The 17,285-nt window shown below is 41.2% G+C and overlaps 2 protein-coding genes across 9 annotated transcripts; both read right to left on the bottom strand.

The window, feature by feature from the left end:
- Positions 1-894: 894 nt before the first annotated feature.
- On the bottom strand, positions 895-10,627 carry BMI1 (BMI1 proto-oncogene, polycomb ring finger). 4 transcript variants are annotated; one of them, XM_036459854.2, is made up of 11 exons: positions 10,490-10,627; positions 5,739-5,869; positions 5,322-5,418; positions 4,705-4,760; positions 4,542-4,592; positions 4,287-4,395; positions 4,161-4,206; positions 3,635-3,733; positions 3,208-3,288; positions 2,991-3,129; positions 895-2,908 (listed from the first exon to the last, which is right to left on the bottom strand). In XM_036459854.2, the coding sequence occupies exons 2-11, from the start codon at positions 5,848-5,850 to the stop codon at positions 2,901-2,903; spliced, it is 798 nt and encodes a 265-aa protein (XP_036315747.1). In that variant the 5' UTR covers positions 5,851-5,869; positions 10,490-10,627; the 3' UTR covers positions 895-2,900. The 4 variants fall into 4 exon arrangements, with proteins under 4 accessions (XP_036315747.1, XP_036315723.1, XP_036315738.1 ...); XM_036459830.2 differs by having other exon boundaries at positions 895-3,129; XM_036459845.2 differs by lacking the exon at positions 10,490-10,627 and adding an exon at positions 6,584-6,699 and having other exon boundaries at positions 895-3,129.
- Positions 10,628-11,944: 1,317 nt separating this feature from the next.
- Positions 11,945-15,880, bottom strand: COMMD3 (COMM domain containing 3). 5 transcript variants are annotated; one of them, XM_036459888.2, is made up of 8 exons: positions 15,637-15,868; positions 14,228-14,343; positions 14,074-14,137; positions 13,945-13,979; positions 13,505-13,565; positions 13,366-13,422; positions 13,218-13,277; positions 11,945-12,319 (listed from the first exon to the last, which is right to left on the bottom strand). In XM_036459888.2, exons 1-8 carry the CDS (start codon positions 15,769-15,771, stop codon positions 12,281-12,283), a joined length of 567 nt encoding a protein of 188 aa, XP_036315781.1. In that variant the 5' UTR covers positions 15,772-15,868; the 3' UTR covers positions 11,945-12,280. The 5 variants fall into 5 exon arrangements, with proteins under 5 accessions (XP_036315781.1, XP_036315772.1, XP_036315762.1 ...); XM_036459879.2 differs by having other exon boundaries at positions 11,945-12,300; positions 14,228-14,339; positions 15,633-15,854; XM_036459869.2 differs by having other exon boundaries at positions 11,945-12,300; positions 15,637-15,851.
- Between the last annotated feature and the right edge of the window lie 1,405 nt (positions 15,881-17,285).

Below are 17,285 nucleotides of genomic sequence, written 5' to 3'. Positions count from 1 at the left end.
CTGTTGTATTACACCTCCAGAGATCCTAATGTTGGCACATACAGAAATGGGATCGAAGAAATGTGGCTGATAGGTTAAGTCAGCTTCCTTTTTTTCCAACTCAGTGCAGTGCAATTAGCGGCCCGCTGGCAATTTTAAAAGCAAAAAAGTAGTTGTAAAGTGGTATGCATGTGAAAAGCAAGATAGATCACTATTTACACAACAGCAACTAGCTTCATTCTCTGCTTTTAAGCTAAAATCTGTGAAATCAATTTAGGCATTTTCTGTGGAATATTTTGTTAGCACTAACTTTGTAGTATAGAATCCTAGAATACTTTCCAGATGCAAAAGCCAAACTTTCACTTACCTTGCTTTTACTGCTAAGAGTTACAAAGTTAGCTTTGCTATAGGTTTTTGCAAGGTTGAAAATTTTTAAAATAGTAGTTTAACAAGTTTTAAATCTTAATTGCCAAACTGTAATGGCTAGTTATAGGAAAATTCAAATCACTGTAATCTTCTGTTTTATTAAAAGACAATGACGTTTTGGCTGAAATACCCTTTAATTGCTTAAGCAATTTTCAAATTGAGTGAGGGGAAAAATCCTTTCAAATAAAATAAATGTACATTTTCAAGTATGATAAAAGTATTAAGCCATAAATGCAACATCTGATATTTTAGTAACTTCAAAAATAAATTCATCACTAAAGTCTAAGTCCCATGTTGATTTTACAATTTGGTTTTGAATAAGTCAAATGACAGTCCACTAGTGTTTGAAGTGTTTAGCCTTTGAAAAGTTTTTTTTCATTTTTTTAAACATACAATCATCCAAAGTAAAAATACCACTTGCAATTTTCATTAACTTTTCTTAGATATGAAAAAGTTGAGGCCTAGAAAAACAAGTTAAATTCACCAAAATTGGCAAACATGGGTAACTTTTACTTCAAAGGTTATAAAGGAAATAAACAGATACATCTTTCAATTGGGTTTTTAAGCAATTATACAACAAATCATGAACTTCTTACCAACATCACTATTTAAGACAGCAATGGATTCCCTTTAGCTTTTATCTGTTGTTATCCACAATAGGGTTTCCAAAACTTCCGCACATTGTGCTTTTGATAGCAAATTTTTATTACAGTCTTAGCTATTTTCTAAATGATATCCCATTTATTGAAATTTTCCCAATTACAAATGAAATTTAATTTTACATCTATAATTAGAAACAACACAGTGGGACTGTACAAATTTAGGTCAAAATAAAAATATATGTATTTGTAGTTTCATAAAACTTCATTTACTGTATTTTTAAAGAAAGCAGAAGTAACAACAATATATGTAAAGTAATGATTTAATGACTATAAGCAAGACAAAGCAATAGAATTGTGCTTCTTTTGCAGACTAGGGACAATGAAACTGTTTAGCTACAATTTTCCCATACAAACATGAAACAATATTCATATAAACACCCTCACAAATAACTGATGGGTGATGAACACACACCAAGTTCGACCAAAGCAAAATACAAACCGAAAATTGTTGAGGTTATTCATATTTTAAATTCAATATGCTCACTCTATTTAAAAATACCTGTAGAAGCTCATGGTAAATTGCTTCTATTTCCAGACATTAGATAGATGGCATATGCCGTTGTTTACAACTATAAAAGCAACTCTTAAATTTTAAATTACTGTTATATCACATATTAAAATAATTTTAGATAAAATGTCTTCCTTCAGCAATTTGCTGGTTTATTTTAAAATTTGTCTTAAGATTGTAGTGATCAATATACGTTTTTAAAACACAGTAATTTCATCATAAGCAATGGGAAATGAAGACACTATTTCCAAATTCCTTTGTTAAAAGTTTTTCTGCAACAAAGTAAACATGTATCACTAGAGAAAGTCAATATGATTTGCCAATTACTTCCAAAGGAACAGACTTTAGAATTAAATATCCACATTAAAAATATTCTATGCCGAAAAGGCTCAAACATATGGTATCTGCAAAGGTCGAACCGGTTGGGAGAATTTTAACAACCATTTTTGAATGCATGAAACACAATATTTTCTTTAAAGCATTTATAAATATATCATACAATACTGTTTCCTGTTATGTCATATACCAATATGGCATTGTACAACAAGCATAATGCCATCTGATTCTTACAAAAGCGAATCATTTAAACAAGTCAGTAAAATAAACGGTAGTTACCCGCTTTTAGGCATACAGATTGTAAAACTGAAGTTTACTTTCCTTTGATCGGTTTTGCGTAGCAACAGAGAAGTAAAAATCAAAAAGGAATCAAAATGGCTAAATATGCAAGAAATCGTTATTCACAGTGACATGGCTACATAGAATGCATTATTCTATGCGTATTCTTTCTGTTTGTTGAATTTTCAGATAAAAAGCACTTGTTTTCTACAGGTTCACAAAACAGCTTACTAACAAGAACAATCAAGAAGAATGTAACATAGGCAGCGTTAGTTGAGATTAACAAACTATGGCCAAATGTTTATATCCACTGCAGAATACTTTCAAATCCAAACAACGGTTACAGAAACCATTTCATATCTTTCCTAACACAGAAAAAATTCTTGTCTGCCTCTCAGTAACCAATTCTTCATAGGAACAATCTTTCTTTTCAATTAACGTCCATATCAATATCACATCTAGTCCATCTTTTATAGCCAACTTCAATGCACTACAAAAGAAAGCAAATTGGACGATAGTCACATGTATTAACATCTATAAAGCTGTAATGGCATGAAGATATCTATATAAATCAGGGATTTAAAATTGTTTTCCTTAAGGTCTCAGGTATCAACCAGATGAAGTTGCTGATGACCCATTCACTGAAGATTTCCGAGGTCTACTGGCAAAGGAAGATTGGTGGTTACCGCTGGGACTGCTGCTGGTTCCATTCATAGTACTGGAAATGTGAGGAAACTGAGGGTGAGGAGACTGAACTGGAGTACTAGGGCTAGGCAAACAAGAAGAGGTGGAGGGAATACCTCCTGCTGGGCTGTTGGCCTTGTCACTTCCAGAGTCACTTTCCAGTTCTCCAGCATTTGTCAGTCCATCTCTCTGGTGACTGATCTTCATTCTTTTACAAGTAGGTCGAACTCTGTATTTCAAAGGAAGTGGACCATTCTATAAAGTTAAAAGGAAGAAATTAATCTTAACTCTTTATGGTTTACCAAAATAATGTGTATCAGATATGCTACTTACTCTTCTCCAGGTATAAATGTAGGCGATATCCATTAGTGTATAGTAATCCTTTAAAGGTTCCTCTTCATACATGACATCAATCTATTAAAAAATGATATTTCAATTAAATATCACAGTGCAAAAGTAAATCTAGATTTTTTTTTTTTGGTCTAAATATAACCCAAAGGTGCTTTAAAAAACATTTTCTCCAAACATTTGGACAAATAATCACTCTTGAAATCTCAAATGGGAACAGATATTTCTTGAAATTATTAAGGGATTTGTTTTCATAGCATAAAACAATTTATTTTAAGAGATATTTCCAAGTTAAGTACTAAATTGAATTTAAAAAATTTACTGCTTTTTGGGATTCAGAATCCAAAAAGAAAAAAAGTCATTGAATTAAAAAATATCTATATAAAATGCAAGAATATTGTAAAGTACATACCTGGAAAGTATTAGGTATGTCCATTTTACTTCTGAGAAACTTTCTTAGGTGCATTACAGTCATTGCTGCTGGGCATCGTAAGTATCTTTTATCATTAACCTAAGTACATTCAGAAAAGTATTTTTTTTAAATTCTTAACTTTCAGATTAAAAAAAAGTTTTAATTAGATTGTCTGAGTAACATAAGGTATCCCCAAAAGTGGGATATGACTAAATTCTTAACTATACTTTGCATTTACTATTTTTATAAATACTAAATGAACAGATTCCTGGTATAATAAAAAATCTTAAGTATGTCAAAGCATTAAACATTACTTATTTAAAATATTTTGTAACAATAGCAATCATATGTAAATTAAATTCTATTTATAAACTATCAGATATATAAGTCACTCTTAAACATCAAACTTGACAAATTTCTTCCATTCGACAGCATCATCTGACCCTAGAATATTCTAAAGGGCAACATACACTCATAAAATTTAGAATCTAAATTTTTTTTATGCTTTTGAAATATGGAACCTTACCTCCTCCTTAGATTTCTCCTTGTCTTTATTTACTTTGCGATCCAATCTAAGAAACAGATCATTTATTAGGGGAACAACATATCTAATAAACATATAAGTATAAATCATATTTCCTAAAGAATTTACCTGTTCTGATCAAAGAATTCAATGGATAAACTTATTATCTCATCATCGGTTATAATTCTCTTATCTTCATCTGCAACTTCTCCTCTATCTTCATTAGAGCCATTGGTGGCTATAAAGACATTATGAAAGTCAAATTTAAAAAATTAAGTAATTATATATGAGAATAGAAGTGATATTTGGATTAAATTCAATTTTAATAAATTATAGAAAGTTCTCCCTCCAAATAAAATGTCTTCCCCCCTCCAAAGAGTTTACCATCAGCTGAAGGATGAGCTGCATAAAAATCCCTTCTTCTCTTCATTTCATCTAAAGAAGAGGAGGGGGAGGGGAAAGGGGGTGGAAAAACTTAAACATTTGGTATAGCAGGTAAAACTGATAAAATACTTTTTAAAAATTAAATTTTAAGCAGTTTACCCACTTTTGAAAAGCCCTGGAACTAATTTGTATACAATATCTTGAAGAGTTTTATCTGACCTGAAAAATAAATTAGAAAAATAAACTATCAATATGACAAAAACTAAAATGTTCACAAGTTATTATAGATTCCTTGTTTTCCTGCTGCTATTGTATTTTACTTGACTATGACTGTCTACAACTACATTAATAAGATAACAAAAGTTCTTTATGTAGTAGCACTATTTTAAATCAGTAGAAAAAATATTTTATATTCAATAAATTCTTCGAATTTTACTGAGTCATGAGATGTATGCCCTTCAAATTACTAAATTATTTATGAAAGAGAATAGAGAATAGAAGTACTTTGAACACATTCAATTTTGCCTATTATTTGTCAAGAAAACAATGAAAAATGAAAAACTGATTCAGTTTTCAAAATCTTAACATCACTTGAATAACACTGAACTTTGTTTACAATTAGTCATTATTAACATGGCATGAAATTAAGGGCTACTTTGCAAAAAAAGCATACACATTAGGTGGGAATTAGAGGGTAAATTTTCTATGAAGAAATAAACAGAGTAAACCTTAGCTAAATTATGTAATTCCAACCACACAATGATTTTAAAAATATTCTACCTTATGTTCAGTAGTGGTCTGGTTTTGTGAACTTGGACATCACAGATAGGGCAATACTTGCTGGTCTCCAGGTAGCGCACAATACATGTTTTACAGACTAGAAGTAAAAACACATTTTTGCAAATTTAGACATTATATACTAAGCATTAAAATTGTGTTAAAAATGAATAATAGTAGAAAACTGGTAAATGCCAAAAGTTATTTTAAATTAAATAAAACTAATATCCTGAGGACATTTATACATTGCATACTTATATTTTATTAAATATTTATCAATAAAAAGTCACTAAATGCAAGAGAAGAAACAATTCCATCATTTTGTACCAACATTCCCATGGGCTGCAGAATTGTCAGTTTTCCTATTTCAGGATAAAGTGTGAAATATGACACAAAAAAGGTCTAAAACTTTGTACTTACAGGAATGTAGACATTCTATTATGGTTGTGGCATCAATGAAGTACCCTCCACAAAGCACACACATCAGGTGGGGATTTAGCTCAGTGATCTTGATTCTGGTTGTTCGATGCATTTCTGCTTAATAAAAGATCCTGCAAGACAGAAATATTGGCCATAATTCACAGGAGAATCAACATTATCTCCAACTCCTAGTAACCTTACATTCTGAAATGCCGGTGTTCCTGAAACTCATTTAACATTGTATAGCTACTATCCCAATGAATTCTACAGAAGAAATATACTAATCAGGCTTGAATCAATTATCCTGAAACGGTGAAAGAGGTTCCAACTAAAGTTAACTTGTGGTCCTCAGGTCATTCCAGCAGGACAAGGAAAGGTCTGGGGTGGGGGCAGGGAGCTGAGTATTCGGTCTCTTTCTTCCATTTGTCCTCCAGCCTAGAAGCCCCACAGTCCCCACAGACATTTACCAGCCGCTAGGGCTCGTTCAGTCTCCCACATTTATTGTAAAGCTGCCTTATGGATCTTCCATCGAAACCCAGGAGCATGCCCCGGCTTTCCAGGGGTTCCTGTTGTTTTAGGCGCTTCCAGCAACCAGAACCTGGCACGTTTTTTAGGCAACACAAAGGGAAAATAAATTCTGCTCTATCTGCATCCCTGGCATTTCCGGAGCTGGGTGCTGGGGCCTCGGGAGAAGCACCTCCAGTCGGCCTGGGGCTGGGGCCTGAGCACGGACGCCCGGGGCCGGGATGCAAGGGGCGGATCCAGCAGCACCGGGCTCCGCGGCTCCGTCTGCTCCGGATTCGGAACTCGCCTCAGTCGGGGTTTCCATAGCAACTTACACTTACACTTGGCATCCGGCCACAGCTACAACTCCTTGCGGACCCGGGCCGAGCCCGAGCTCCGGCAGGCAGCGTGCGGGCTGGGGCAGCGGTGGCAGCGCGGCGGGGGCGGGGGCGGGGCCGGCGCGGGGGCGGGGCCGGCGCGGGGCGGGGTGGGCGCGAGGCCGGGGGTGGGGCCGCCCCACGAGGCCCGCGGCTCCGGGGAACGAGATCCCGGCCCGCCAGGACCCAGAGGGGCAGTTTGGGGGACCCCAGAGTAGGCGAGTGGTGAAGGGAAATGCAAACCGCACTCCCGGCCATTTCGGACACTCTTGGGGGCCTCTTTCCACGTCGATGCTGTGCGAAGAGCTTCTTTTAGATCTTGACTCTTTCGGTCTCTCCTGTTTGCAATCACTAGATCAAAAATTTCACGAAGGGATCTTTTGAGAATTGCCAACTGTGCACTTAGCCCGAAACCGTCAGAGCTCAAATTGCAGAGATGTTTATTGAACTGAACTTCTCTAAAGCTTTCTTCTTTAATATGAAGTTCTGCTGCAGATTAGATGAGCGATACAAAGTTTTGAAAAGGCTAAAAACTGAAATTTACAAGAAGAGGAGAAGGGGAAAAGCCCTGTTTTATTTGAGCTATGATGGAGACTAGAAAAACTTCTTTAATCGCCACAATAGCGACAATATGTAAAGAACCATGTGACCACAGCCCATTCCCAAAGCTAAATCAACACCTTGTCAACCCAGAGCAACCATGGAAGAGAAAAACAAATGCCATTTTCTCAGCTTAAACGCCACAAAGACCCCCGTACGATGAAACGATATTCCCAACAGATATTATATGTTATAAAAAGTCACAGTGGGGAACTATCAGCAATCATACACCAGTGGACAATCAAGGAAGCCAATTATTTCGTGTAGTATTCTTGAAAAATACATTTTACTCCCAGAACCTGAAATAAGACTAAGTTTCTAGATCTTCTTGAAGGACATTCTCCAAGTTGCCTTGAATAGATATCTGGCAGCTTGTGAAACTTGAAGATACATCTAAGATTGTAATTTTTAGGAAATTTTTATGTAGAGTAGGGAAATACCAATGAACATACCTCAATGGCTGAAACTAAAAGCTTTAGAGTACTAAAAAATGGTAAAAACAACACCTCTTTTATGAAAGTGCCTATAGAGGCAATCAGTGACTTCAACCAGAAAGCTTCATGTGTGACTCCTCAGTTACCTTTGGGTTACTTGTTTAGAAGAATACTGTCAACATAGTATTGGTATAAGTCTAAGTAGGGTTGCAGAGGAGCTGTGGGTGGAGCATATCCCTAAAGAGTAGCAATGCTTAAATCCATTGCACTTGGTGATTAAAAACAAGTATTCTTTGTTGTTAAAGAAAACTCTCTTTCTGACACCACAGGATCTGCCCTCGCCCGTGAAAGCACACCACACTAATGCCACCGATCATGAACATTGTCAGGGGCTTCAATAAAAAGAGCTGCCTTTCTCTACTTTACAGAAAACCAACACCAAACACAAATATAACACACCAGAACAGTCAAACCTCAGCGAAGGGTTATCTATTGACTGGCTTTAAATATTTAAGTCACATATACTTGACCAAAACCCTTTCAAATTCATCTTAAAGTCTTAATTCACACAACTCCTCTACCTAAGTTCAGAAGAATTTGGCCACAACCCTATTATCATTTATGATGCTAATAAGTATCACTTTGTTACTATATAAAACTCAGGGTCTTTGTCTTTTTACACCATTTGAAAGTACTGGCAGCTTAATGAAGACTGAAAACATTTGACATGCTGATAAGGTTTAAGAAACACTTGCACCTTAGAAGTGAAAACCTTCTAGGTTCCATCATAGAAACTGTCAACTAAGCAAGCAAAAATGCATCAGACGTACAATGGCAAAAATATTCAAGAGTTAAAACTTGCCATTATGGCATACTTAGTTGGGGCTGTCAATTTGATTGGAGGCCTAATACCAGTAATGTCAAAATGAAGGAAAACAGAAGCAAGTTCTTATTATGCTAACAATTGGCTTGACTATTGCAATCTAAGAAATGCAAATGAATTTCAAAACCCCAGTAGAGGCTCACAGCCCAATGCAAGTATGGGTGAAGTAGGGGCTAGCTTGGCTCCCAGGGAGAATTTTGCTTAAAATTTTGCTTAAAGACTTGGTAGAATATCAAGCACAATGAAATGCTCAATTTTCTTACAAAAGTGTTCGTATGTGTATACACAAGTGCACACACAATGACTTATCCATGACCTTAAATATATTGGTACTAGATGTATAACTTGCACAGGTAGGTTATTTCAAACATTTGCACTCTGGGGTAGAAGTATGGGAATGTACTCAAGTATTAAAACTTTATAAATTTGCTCATAAAATCAACCTCAGAGATTCTGATTAGACTAATTCAAATGTTAACGTAGTCTCATAAATTAGTATATACTGTCAACAATTTGCATCCTTAAGTTTCAAGTGTTTAATATAGCTTATAATATGTTTCCAAAATTTGAAGGTTAAGAAATAAAATGAACTACTCATAATATTCTAGGTACCACCAAGCTACACTTGTAATGGAAAAATATGCCTAGGATTTTGCCTAGTTTAAGGGAAAGGGTTAATGCATCCTTCTCTTTCAAATATTGAACCGTGACAACTAAGCCCACTAAATCCTTTTATTGCAATTGGAAATGATTAAAGTCTCTGTACTTGTTTATTTCCAATTATTAATTGTACCTCTTTGGGACTAAAAGATCAGACAATATTGCTGTCAAACCCAAAAGACTGCGCAACTGTATTCAATCACTTTTTGGTGCTCCTTTTGCAAAGCATCTCTTTACCATATGACCTATGCTGACATTTAGCAAAATCTATAAACCATAGTGGACTTAAGTTGAGGTTCTAAGTGCAACCCATTGTAGAGGTTGAGAGAAAAACTGTGATCTCCGAGAGGGAAAAAGAGGAAAAAGCTTGAAAAGAAAGGAAACCTCCTGCAAGACTAACGTCCAGTCACCATCATCATTGCAAAAAAAAAAAAGCTCCAAATTTGAAATGGCCACTTCCCAGGGAGCACGTTTCAAGTGAGGTTTGGATAACTTATTCAAGACTAATAACAAATAACACCTTGAAAACTTTACCATTTTAAACACAAACGCAGGAAACCTTGGAACAACTGGGAACCGCCATCTTACAAGCCATCCAATTTCACACAAGTGTCCCTCCAACTTAAGTTAATAACATTTTTATTTGGGCTCGCCCCCGTCTAACATTCACCTTGGCGGGACCGCTGCCCCCCACGTAACCCGTCCCTATAAAATGGGGGCGTTCTCTGGTTGTTCAAACCCCTCAAAAGCCCTTTCTTCGGGAGAGGAGGGAAGCCACTTGACCCGAGCAGCTCCCGGTTTCAGGAACCCGTCCCCGTTTCATCAAAATCTACCTCCCAACAAAGGGCGCCGCGGCCGCGGGAGCCGCAGGGGCTGCGAGCAGAAGTGTTCTCCTCGGGGGCCATGTGCGCCGCGGGGGTGCAGAGGGGCGCGGGGGGGAGAAAGGAACTAAATCGTGGGGCCGCGCGCGGCGCGCCCGGCCGGAGCGGGAGGCGGCTGGAGCGGCGCCGAGCCCGGCTGGCGGCGGCGCGGGCGGCGCGGGCTGCGGGTCGGTCCCGGCGCCGCGGGAGGCGGCGGGCGGCGCGGGCGCGTGCTCGCGGGCGCGGGCGGCGCGCGGGGCCCGGCGGGCGGCGGCGGTGGCGGCGCGGGGCTCGGTGCCCACGCTGTCAGCGCCCTCCGGCCGGCGGGGCGAGGGCGGGGGGGCCGCTCCCAGTCCTCCCGCGGCCGGCCCCGGCCCCGCGCGGCCTCCGCCGGCCCCCGGCCCCGGCCCGGGGCGCTCCTACTCCTACGTACCCGGAAAAGGCAGCCGGCGAGAGGCGATCGAAGCGGGCGGAAAAGACAATGAAAGTTAAAAGTCGTTCAGCAGAAAATGAATGTGAGCCAAGCGGCCATCTTGAAGCGAGCTGCAGACGCCGCTGTCAATGGGCAACGAGCGCAGCCGAGAGGAGCCGCGGCCGCCGCGCTCTGCTCATGCTGCCTCCGGAGCCCGGCCTCCTCCTCTCCTCCTCCTCCACTCCTCCTCCTCCTCCGCCTCCTCCTCCTTCTCCTCCGCCTCCTCCTCCTCCGCCTCGGCCTCCTCCTCCTCCTCAGCCTCCAACGCCGCCTCCTCGGCCTCTTCCTCCTCAGCCGCCGCCGCCGCCGCCGCCGCCGCCGCCGCCGCCGCCGCCGCCTCCCGCTCCGCACTCGGGGGAGGGGGCGCGATCAGTATTATTCTGCGGGGCCGGGAGGTGTTCCTAATCCGGATCGGGGCTCCCCCTGCACCATCCCCATTGTCTCACCCCGATCTCTGCCTTTAATACCACAATTATTATTTCATAGTTGCTGTGGGGGGAGCGGGCGAGTGGGGGGCGCCGTGAGTGTGCGTGCGGAGCGCGGGGGGAGGGGCGGCGGGCGAGGAGGGGGAGGGGAGGTGGAAAAAAATGCACCGCCGAAGGCCGAGTGGAAACTGACACCGGCTCCAAAATGGCTCGGAGTCCGCCCGCCCCCGCCCCCGCCCCCTGGTCACGTGCTCCCTCATTCCTTAAGGGCGGCCAGGGAATTAGTGTCGGTGTAGTCGGGCCGCTGCCGCCCCCTCCCAGCGCAGCGCGCCGCCCGCCCCTCCCCCTCGCGCCGCGCGACGGCCGCGCTTCGCAGGCATCTCTCCTCCACGTCACTCGCGCCACCCAGCTCCGGGCGCGGGCATCGTTCCCTCCCCGCACGCAGCTCGGCCCACCCCACGCACCCGCCCCGCTATTCCTTTTTTCTGTCCTCCGCCCGCGGCGCTCCATTCCACAAGCTCCCGCCGCGGAGGGCCCGGTCACCGCCCCCTCCAGGCCCAGCCGCCCCCACGGGCTGCGGCCCAGACTCGGGCGCCGCGGCGCGGAACCTGCGCCGAGCTAGGATCGCGGAAACAACAGCGCGGCCCGTCTTCCCGCGGCCCCGGCCCCTTCCCCTCCCGCCAGCGGCCGAGGCGGGGCGCGCTGGGGCAGCCGCCCTCCGGACGGGAGCTCCGCGCGGAGCGGGCCGGCGGGGCTTCGGGCCCCGCGGGGGAGAGTCGGGCTGCGGGCAAGTCCCTAGCGCCGGGAGCGGGACGGGCCAGCTCCCGCCCAGGGTGGCTGCACCGGCTCCCCAAGTCTCAGGTCGGGAGATCGCATCTTCCCCACCAGGTTTAATTTTAATCCAGAGGAAAGACAGTCGTTAAGAGTTAACGCTAATCCTTCTGTCTTCAGAGTAATAATTGACAAACACATTAAAACAAACGCTCAGTTCTTCTGGAGAGAAAGCATTTATTCAGAATGTAAATACTGTCTACTTCCTTTTTTAAGACATGAAAAATGATCAAAATGGATCAATGTACAGTTAATACTAAAGATTCAAACACTCCGGCAGAATTTTCCTCAACTTTTTCATACGTGTAAAAAAAAGTGTCAAAATTGATGAGTGACATAAATCCAAAAAGAAACCTTTTTCTATTAAAAACAGAGGACCCAAACGACGGTTCGGCCAATGAGGACTTCCAGGAGTTCTGGTCTTCCAGATGCGGGCGGGTCGCTAACTTCCCCAGGTTAAAATTGGGTTGCTCTTTCCAGGCTTTTCGAAGCATCTTTAAGTTTCCCCACTAAATCCTAAAAGACGTATATAATACTATGTTTTTTAAGATAAAACATGGGAAGGAAATATCCAAGTTTGAGAAAGATTCAAGAAAAAAGTCGGGAGACATTTTATAAACAGTTTAAAATTCACAAGGATATTAACCTTTGACAGACCATCAAAGGAAGGTTTTCCTCTAAAATAGTTCATTTTCAAATGGGCTACTTGCCCTCAGATTTGAAATAATGATTTATAACCGAATCCTCTTAACAAGAAAGGCATATATGAATTAAATTTCTCAAGTTATCTAACAATGATTATCCTGTATTCACCTTTTTTGAACATTTAAAGTTGAGTAACGGGTACATTAAAAAAAAACTGCAGAAGATGTCTTTTGGAAAATTCAATTTCACCAAAATTTCAAGCAATCATCTTCATTTTTAAGTGGTAAGAAATAAATTCATTGTCATGTCCATTAATCAATGTAGTGGTGAATTTTCCCTGCCATACATTGGCAATATAAAATTTTAGAATTTTATGAATAGTTCCCCCTTTATAAAAAGTCTTTTAAAAACACAGTTTAAAAATCCTGTTTTGAAAGTTTAATTCAATTTCTGAAAACAAAATACATTTTCAAAGCCATGTTTATAATATTGCTTTGTCCTATTGGATCAAAGTCATCACAAATAGAAGGAATTTACACTCAACAATACACTCAAAAGTTTAATTGAAAAGAACAGCCAATATAGATCAATTCTCTATTAGTATCATCTTAATTTCAAAAGTGAAGTCTACGTTAAAATATTGCTCTTAAAGCCCTCTTCCCATTAAATCCTTACCCAATCTTCATTATCTACTGACAGATAGATTATTTTTCTTTTGAACTTTCCAAAAGCATAATTCTCAAACATCTATAAAAAGATGGACATATTTACAGATCCTAATACTGTACCTGTAATTGTTCCATGTTGCAACTAAAACTAATCTCTGGGTAGGATTGGGAATCAGTGTTCTAGAGAAGAAAAAAAATGCTGTTTAAATCAAGAAAATTGAAATTCCATTACACATTTAATTTTTAGACAGGGCTAATGTATAAATACCTCTACATTTAAGGTCACCAAATAGGCAGGTCTGTACATCTTATGAAGTTGATTGGTCTAAAACAACACAACACATTTCAGTGTTCAACTCTACTTTTTTAAGTTTCCTAACCACCCTTAGAGAACAGTTAAACTTTACCTTTATCTGATATTCCAAACGCCAAGAAACATCAGTTATATGAGGGAGAGATCTGCCTATACTGAAAGATACAATGATAATTTTGTACATAATAACTACAGAAAACTTTCATGATTTTTCTTTACTAAGAATGGTTTCTAGCTTCCACACACCACCCCCCCACCACGACCACACACAAAATTTTAATCCATTCTGAATTTAAAACATTGTTAAACTTCATTTTCAAGTTTTGAATAGTAAAAGATCATTTTAAAAAGTATATCAATAAACTTCATCTTTTAAAAACATTAGCTTAACTTCAATTGTTTAACTTGCCCTTTGGCCCCTTCTCTTTTGGTCAAAATCCCTGTTTTTTTACCCTACTTTGTTTCACACCAGCGTTCTTCATTCATACCTGCAAGTGAAAAGTGGCTCAACTTGACACTTTACACAGTACCTACCTTCCCAGTAGGATTTCTAGGGAATCCTTATTATTCTGGAGGGTGGGGAAAAAAAGAAAAGAAAACATCTTTGCAAACAGAATAGGAAAAGACAATAATTGTTCATTTTTAAAAATTGAAGTAAATAACCTGATATTCTGTGCAAAACAGTTCTATTCGCTCTCTATCAAATTTACAGTCTTCTAGATAAGTGCTAAAGGAAAACAGAAATCAAAGTTTAGTTCCTATTTTAAAACTAAAATTGTAATAAATATATTATTTGATAATGGAATTTAAGCAATACCTTAGAGTTGATTTGTCTGCTCTTTGCTTTCCTGCTTCCAGTATGTAAGTTGCAGCTGCTGTGTGACAATGTTTTAAAACCACTGGGTCGATATGTTTCAAGTCTGGGTGATCTAAAATAAATTAATTGCCAGTGATGTCTATAAGTTTTTTTATGGTCATGTTTCTTAAAGGGATATTTTAATTTGGGTACACCCGCCCCTTTAACAAGATAACAAAAAGAATTCTATTGTAAGGACTGGCGATTGTAAGTAAATGAGATGAGCAACAAGGTCAATGGCAAAACAATAAAGAGCACACATCAATAATTCTGATATTTCCCATCTCAATTACCTTCTTTTATTTTGCCTTGATATTTTTAGTATTCTTAGGGAAACATTTTCCAAAGAAAAAATAACTATACAGTGGCCATTCTAACATTGGGTGGAGTAAATTCAGAGGAAAATAAGGACATAAATGTTTCACGTGATGCAAATTTAAGAATGAATACATTCCCTCTAAAGATTGATTAATTATAGTGTAAATGCCTTAATGGACAGTAACACCTCAAGGAAGGCAAGGGCACAAGTTCAGACTATTACACATAATTTTCAAGTTTTGACAGCCATCCCTTTTTTGAGATTACCCAGGTGGTGGCTACTATTTTCGTTTACACAACTTCCACTTTCATATCTTTTGTACGTGTTTAGTTCATGAAACTACAGAAAAAAAAAACAAACATTTGAATTGTTGGGATATTTATATTTAAGAAAAGTACCTAGAAGCGAACTGTCTTAAAATATGTCTTCAATCCATACAAACACGGCACTCCGCAATCACTGACCGCACCACTGAGCCTCGCCCCCGGGTCACTGGTGCGGAACAAACATTGAGCACCGCGTCTTAACGCTCTGGGTGTGCACCCTGTGCAAACACACTGCACTGCCCTACTGCAGGGGTCAGAGGAGCCTGAGGTATTCCCTAAATTGGAAGGTGTCAACCCTATTTGACCTAGCAATTACTTTGGAAGCAGAGTCTTTAAAACCTTTGCCAGCCGAGCACCAAAAACTTGAATCGCCTAATGAAATCCAAGTGTCAAACAGCCTTTACCTCGGACCAGGCTGAGAACCGTAGGTGTTTAGGCCACAAACAAGACTGAAACACGGGTTTTTCAACAGAACAAAGAGCCTGGAAGTGAGAGTCCGGCTAGGAGCCTGTAGCTGACTATGCGCAGGTGCCAACTGGGGACAGAGTAACGCCAGGGTCCGCTCTGGGTCTGGGCAGAGCCGCCACCCCGCTCTCCGTCCGGAGCGAAGGGCAGAGCCCGGTGACTTCCTCTTCCCGGGGCTTCCCCTCTCCCTCCGTCTCGCTCTCTCCTCGCAGCGCCCTCTGCCCAGGCCGACCCAGCTCCGAGCCTGGCGGCTTACCCAGCACGGCCTCGTCCGCCTGGGCGTCCAGCAGGCTCTGGAAAGCCGCCCGGAGGAGAAGCGTGAAGGCGTTGGAGTCAAAGGAGCCGGGATCGGCCAGCATCTGGAAGCCTTTCTGCACAGACTCCGAGAGCTCCATTGTGAGCGCGCTGTGACCTTCGACACGCGCACCACGTGACCCGGGCCGCGCGCTCAGCTGCTGCGGCCGCGCGCGCAGGCGGCCCGGGGCGGCGGCGGCTCGGGCTGCGGGCCTCCCTGCGCCGGGCGTCCCCGCGGCCGCCTGGCCTCTGCCCCGGCCGCCCGCCCCCGCCCGCGCCCCGCCGCCGCCGCCTCTGCGCGGCCGCCGGAGCTGCCGAGCCGGAGCGAGAGGGGCGGCCCCGGGTGCTTTGTGGACGCGCCCGGCGCTTTCTCTCCCCGCCCCCCCCCGCCCGCGCTCACCTGGGGCCGTCCCCGGCTCCTGAGGGGCTCACGGCCGCCTCCCCCCCCCCCCCCCCCGCCCCGAAAGACCCCTAGGAGGCGGGGGACGGGGTCGGGGTCCCGCCCCGCTTCCTCAAAAAACGGCGTTCCCGCTCTCGCACACCGCGACAGCCTTCGGAAAGCTCCAATTTAAGGCAACTAATTTTTTCCCCTTTAGTTTGGGGCGTTTCTTTTATTCAACAGCTTAACCCCCTAGCACTGCCCTTTTGTGCGACTTTTATGTAATTCCTGTTTCTTTTTCCTTTTCCATTGTCATTTCTGGAGTATGGCAATTGACTCCTTCCTGCGTGGAGTGAGAAAGTGATGCATATACAACACAGTGCGCGTGTGTACGCAGTGTACTAAAATGATTGTGTAATTCTAAAAGGTATTTGACATAATTATTAAAATGTGTATATTCCGCTGCAAATAAATATCTTTCAAAAGTAGACATACAAATTGTGTGCTACTGTACTCGGTACATCTATGGGTTCATTTTTAATTACTCAAAGAATCTTCATATATTTATCTCAGAAAGTTATCTTTGTAAGATACAACTAGATGTTCCTAGTTGTATTTTATTAAAAGTAGTTACTATTTTGGGTAACCATAACTTTAAAGATTCAAATATTGTATAAAGTTTAAATTCCTTATTATATCTATTAAGTTGGAGAATGAGAATGATTCTTTTAAAAAACATATACACACCAAGAAGCAAAGTAGATTATGCATTTTTGATCAAAAGAATTTAAAAGGAAAAGTCAAAATGCCCGTTTTTTACCAGTGGATGGGGGGGGGATAAGGAACAAGAAAGGTGTTTTAGTCTTCAGAAGAGGTTATTTGAAACAGACTCACCGTGAAAGACTTTTCTGTGCATAATTTAAGTGCTTATTTGAAAAAAAAATTAACCTTGCACCAGTACATAGAGAGCACCTGATATTCCAATAGGATGCAAGTGGAATAATTTAGCAGCTGTAACAGACTGAGTACTCAATAAGTTTTTTGAAGGCTTTGAAAGGTATATGAACTAGTTCTTCACTTCAGTGAGCATGTAGGAACAGTGAAGGATTTAAAAGTTTCCTTTGACTCTTTATGAAACAAATATCTACTAATTATCATCTTTTCTTCCAATCTCTTATTGTCTGCTTAAATTCTGTTTCTCATCAGTAATAAAATGTCAATCGACAAATTTCCAGA

This window comes from Pipistrellus kuhlii, unplaced genomic scaffold, assembly GCF_014108245.1.
Source record: "Pipistrellus kuhlii isolate mPipKuh1 unplaced genomic scaffold, mPipKuh1.p scaffold_m20_p_1, whole genome shotgun sequence".
Classification (NCBI taxonomy): domain Eukaryota; kingdom Metazoa; phylum Chordata; class Mammalia; order Chiroptera; family Vespertilionidae; genus Pipistrellus; species Pipistrellus kuhlii.
This window is presented reverse-complemented; position numbering and strand designations above follow the sequence as displayed.

Bases quoted from the DNA above. Each gene is read 5' to 3' on its own strand.
- BMI1 (XM_036459830.2), bottom strand. From the start codon at position 5,850: ATGCATCGAACAACCAGAATCAAGATCACTGAGCTAAATCCCCACCTG. The intron at 5,419-5,738 runs GTAAGTACAAAG...TTTTACTTCTAG, and splicing joins AATAGAATGTCTACATTCCT to TCTGTAAAACATGTATTGTG. The intron at 3,734-4,160 runs GTAAGGTTCCAT...GAATGTACTTAG, and splicing joins AGGAGAAATCTAAGGAGGAG to GTTAATGATAAAAGATACTT.
- COMMD3 (XM_036459879.2), bottom strand. From the start codon at position 15,771: ATGGAGCTCTCGGAGTCTGTGCAGAAAGGCTTCCAGATGCTGGCCGAT. The intron at 13,980-14,073 runs GTTATTTACTTC...CCCACCCTCCAG, and splicing joins TGTTTTGCACAGAATATCAG to AATAATAAGGATTCCCTAGA. The intron at 12,301-13,217 runs GTACAGTATTAG...TACGTCTTTTAG, and splicing joins GCAACATGGAACAATTACAG to GATTTAGTGGGGAAACTTAA.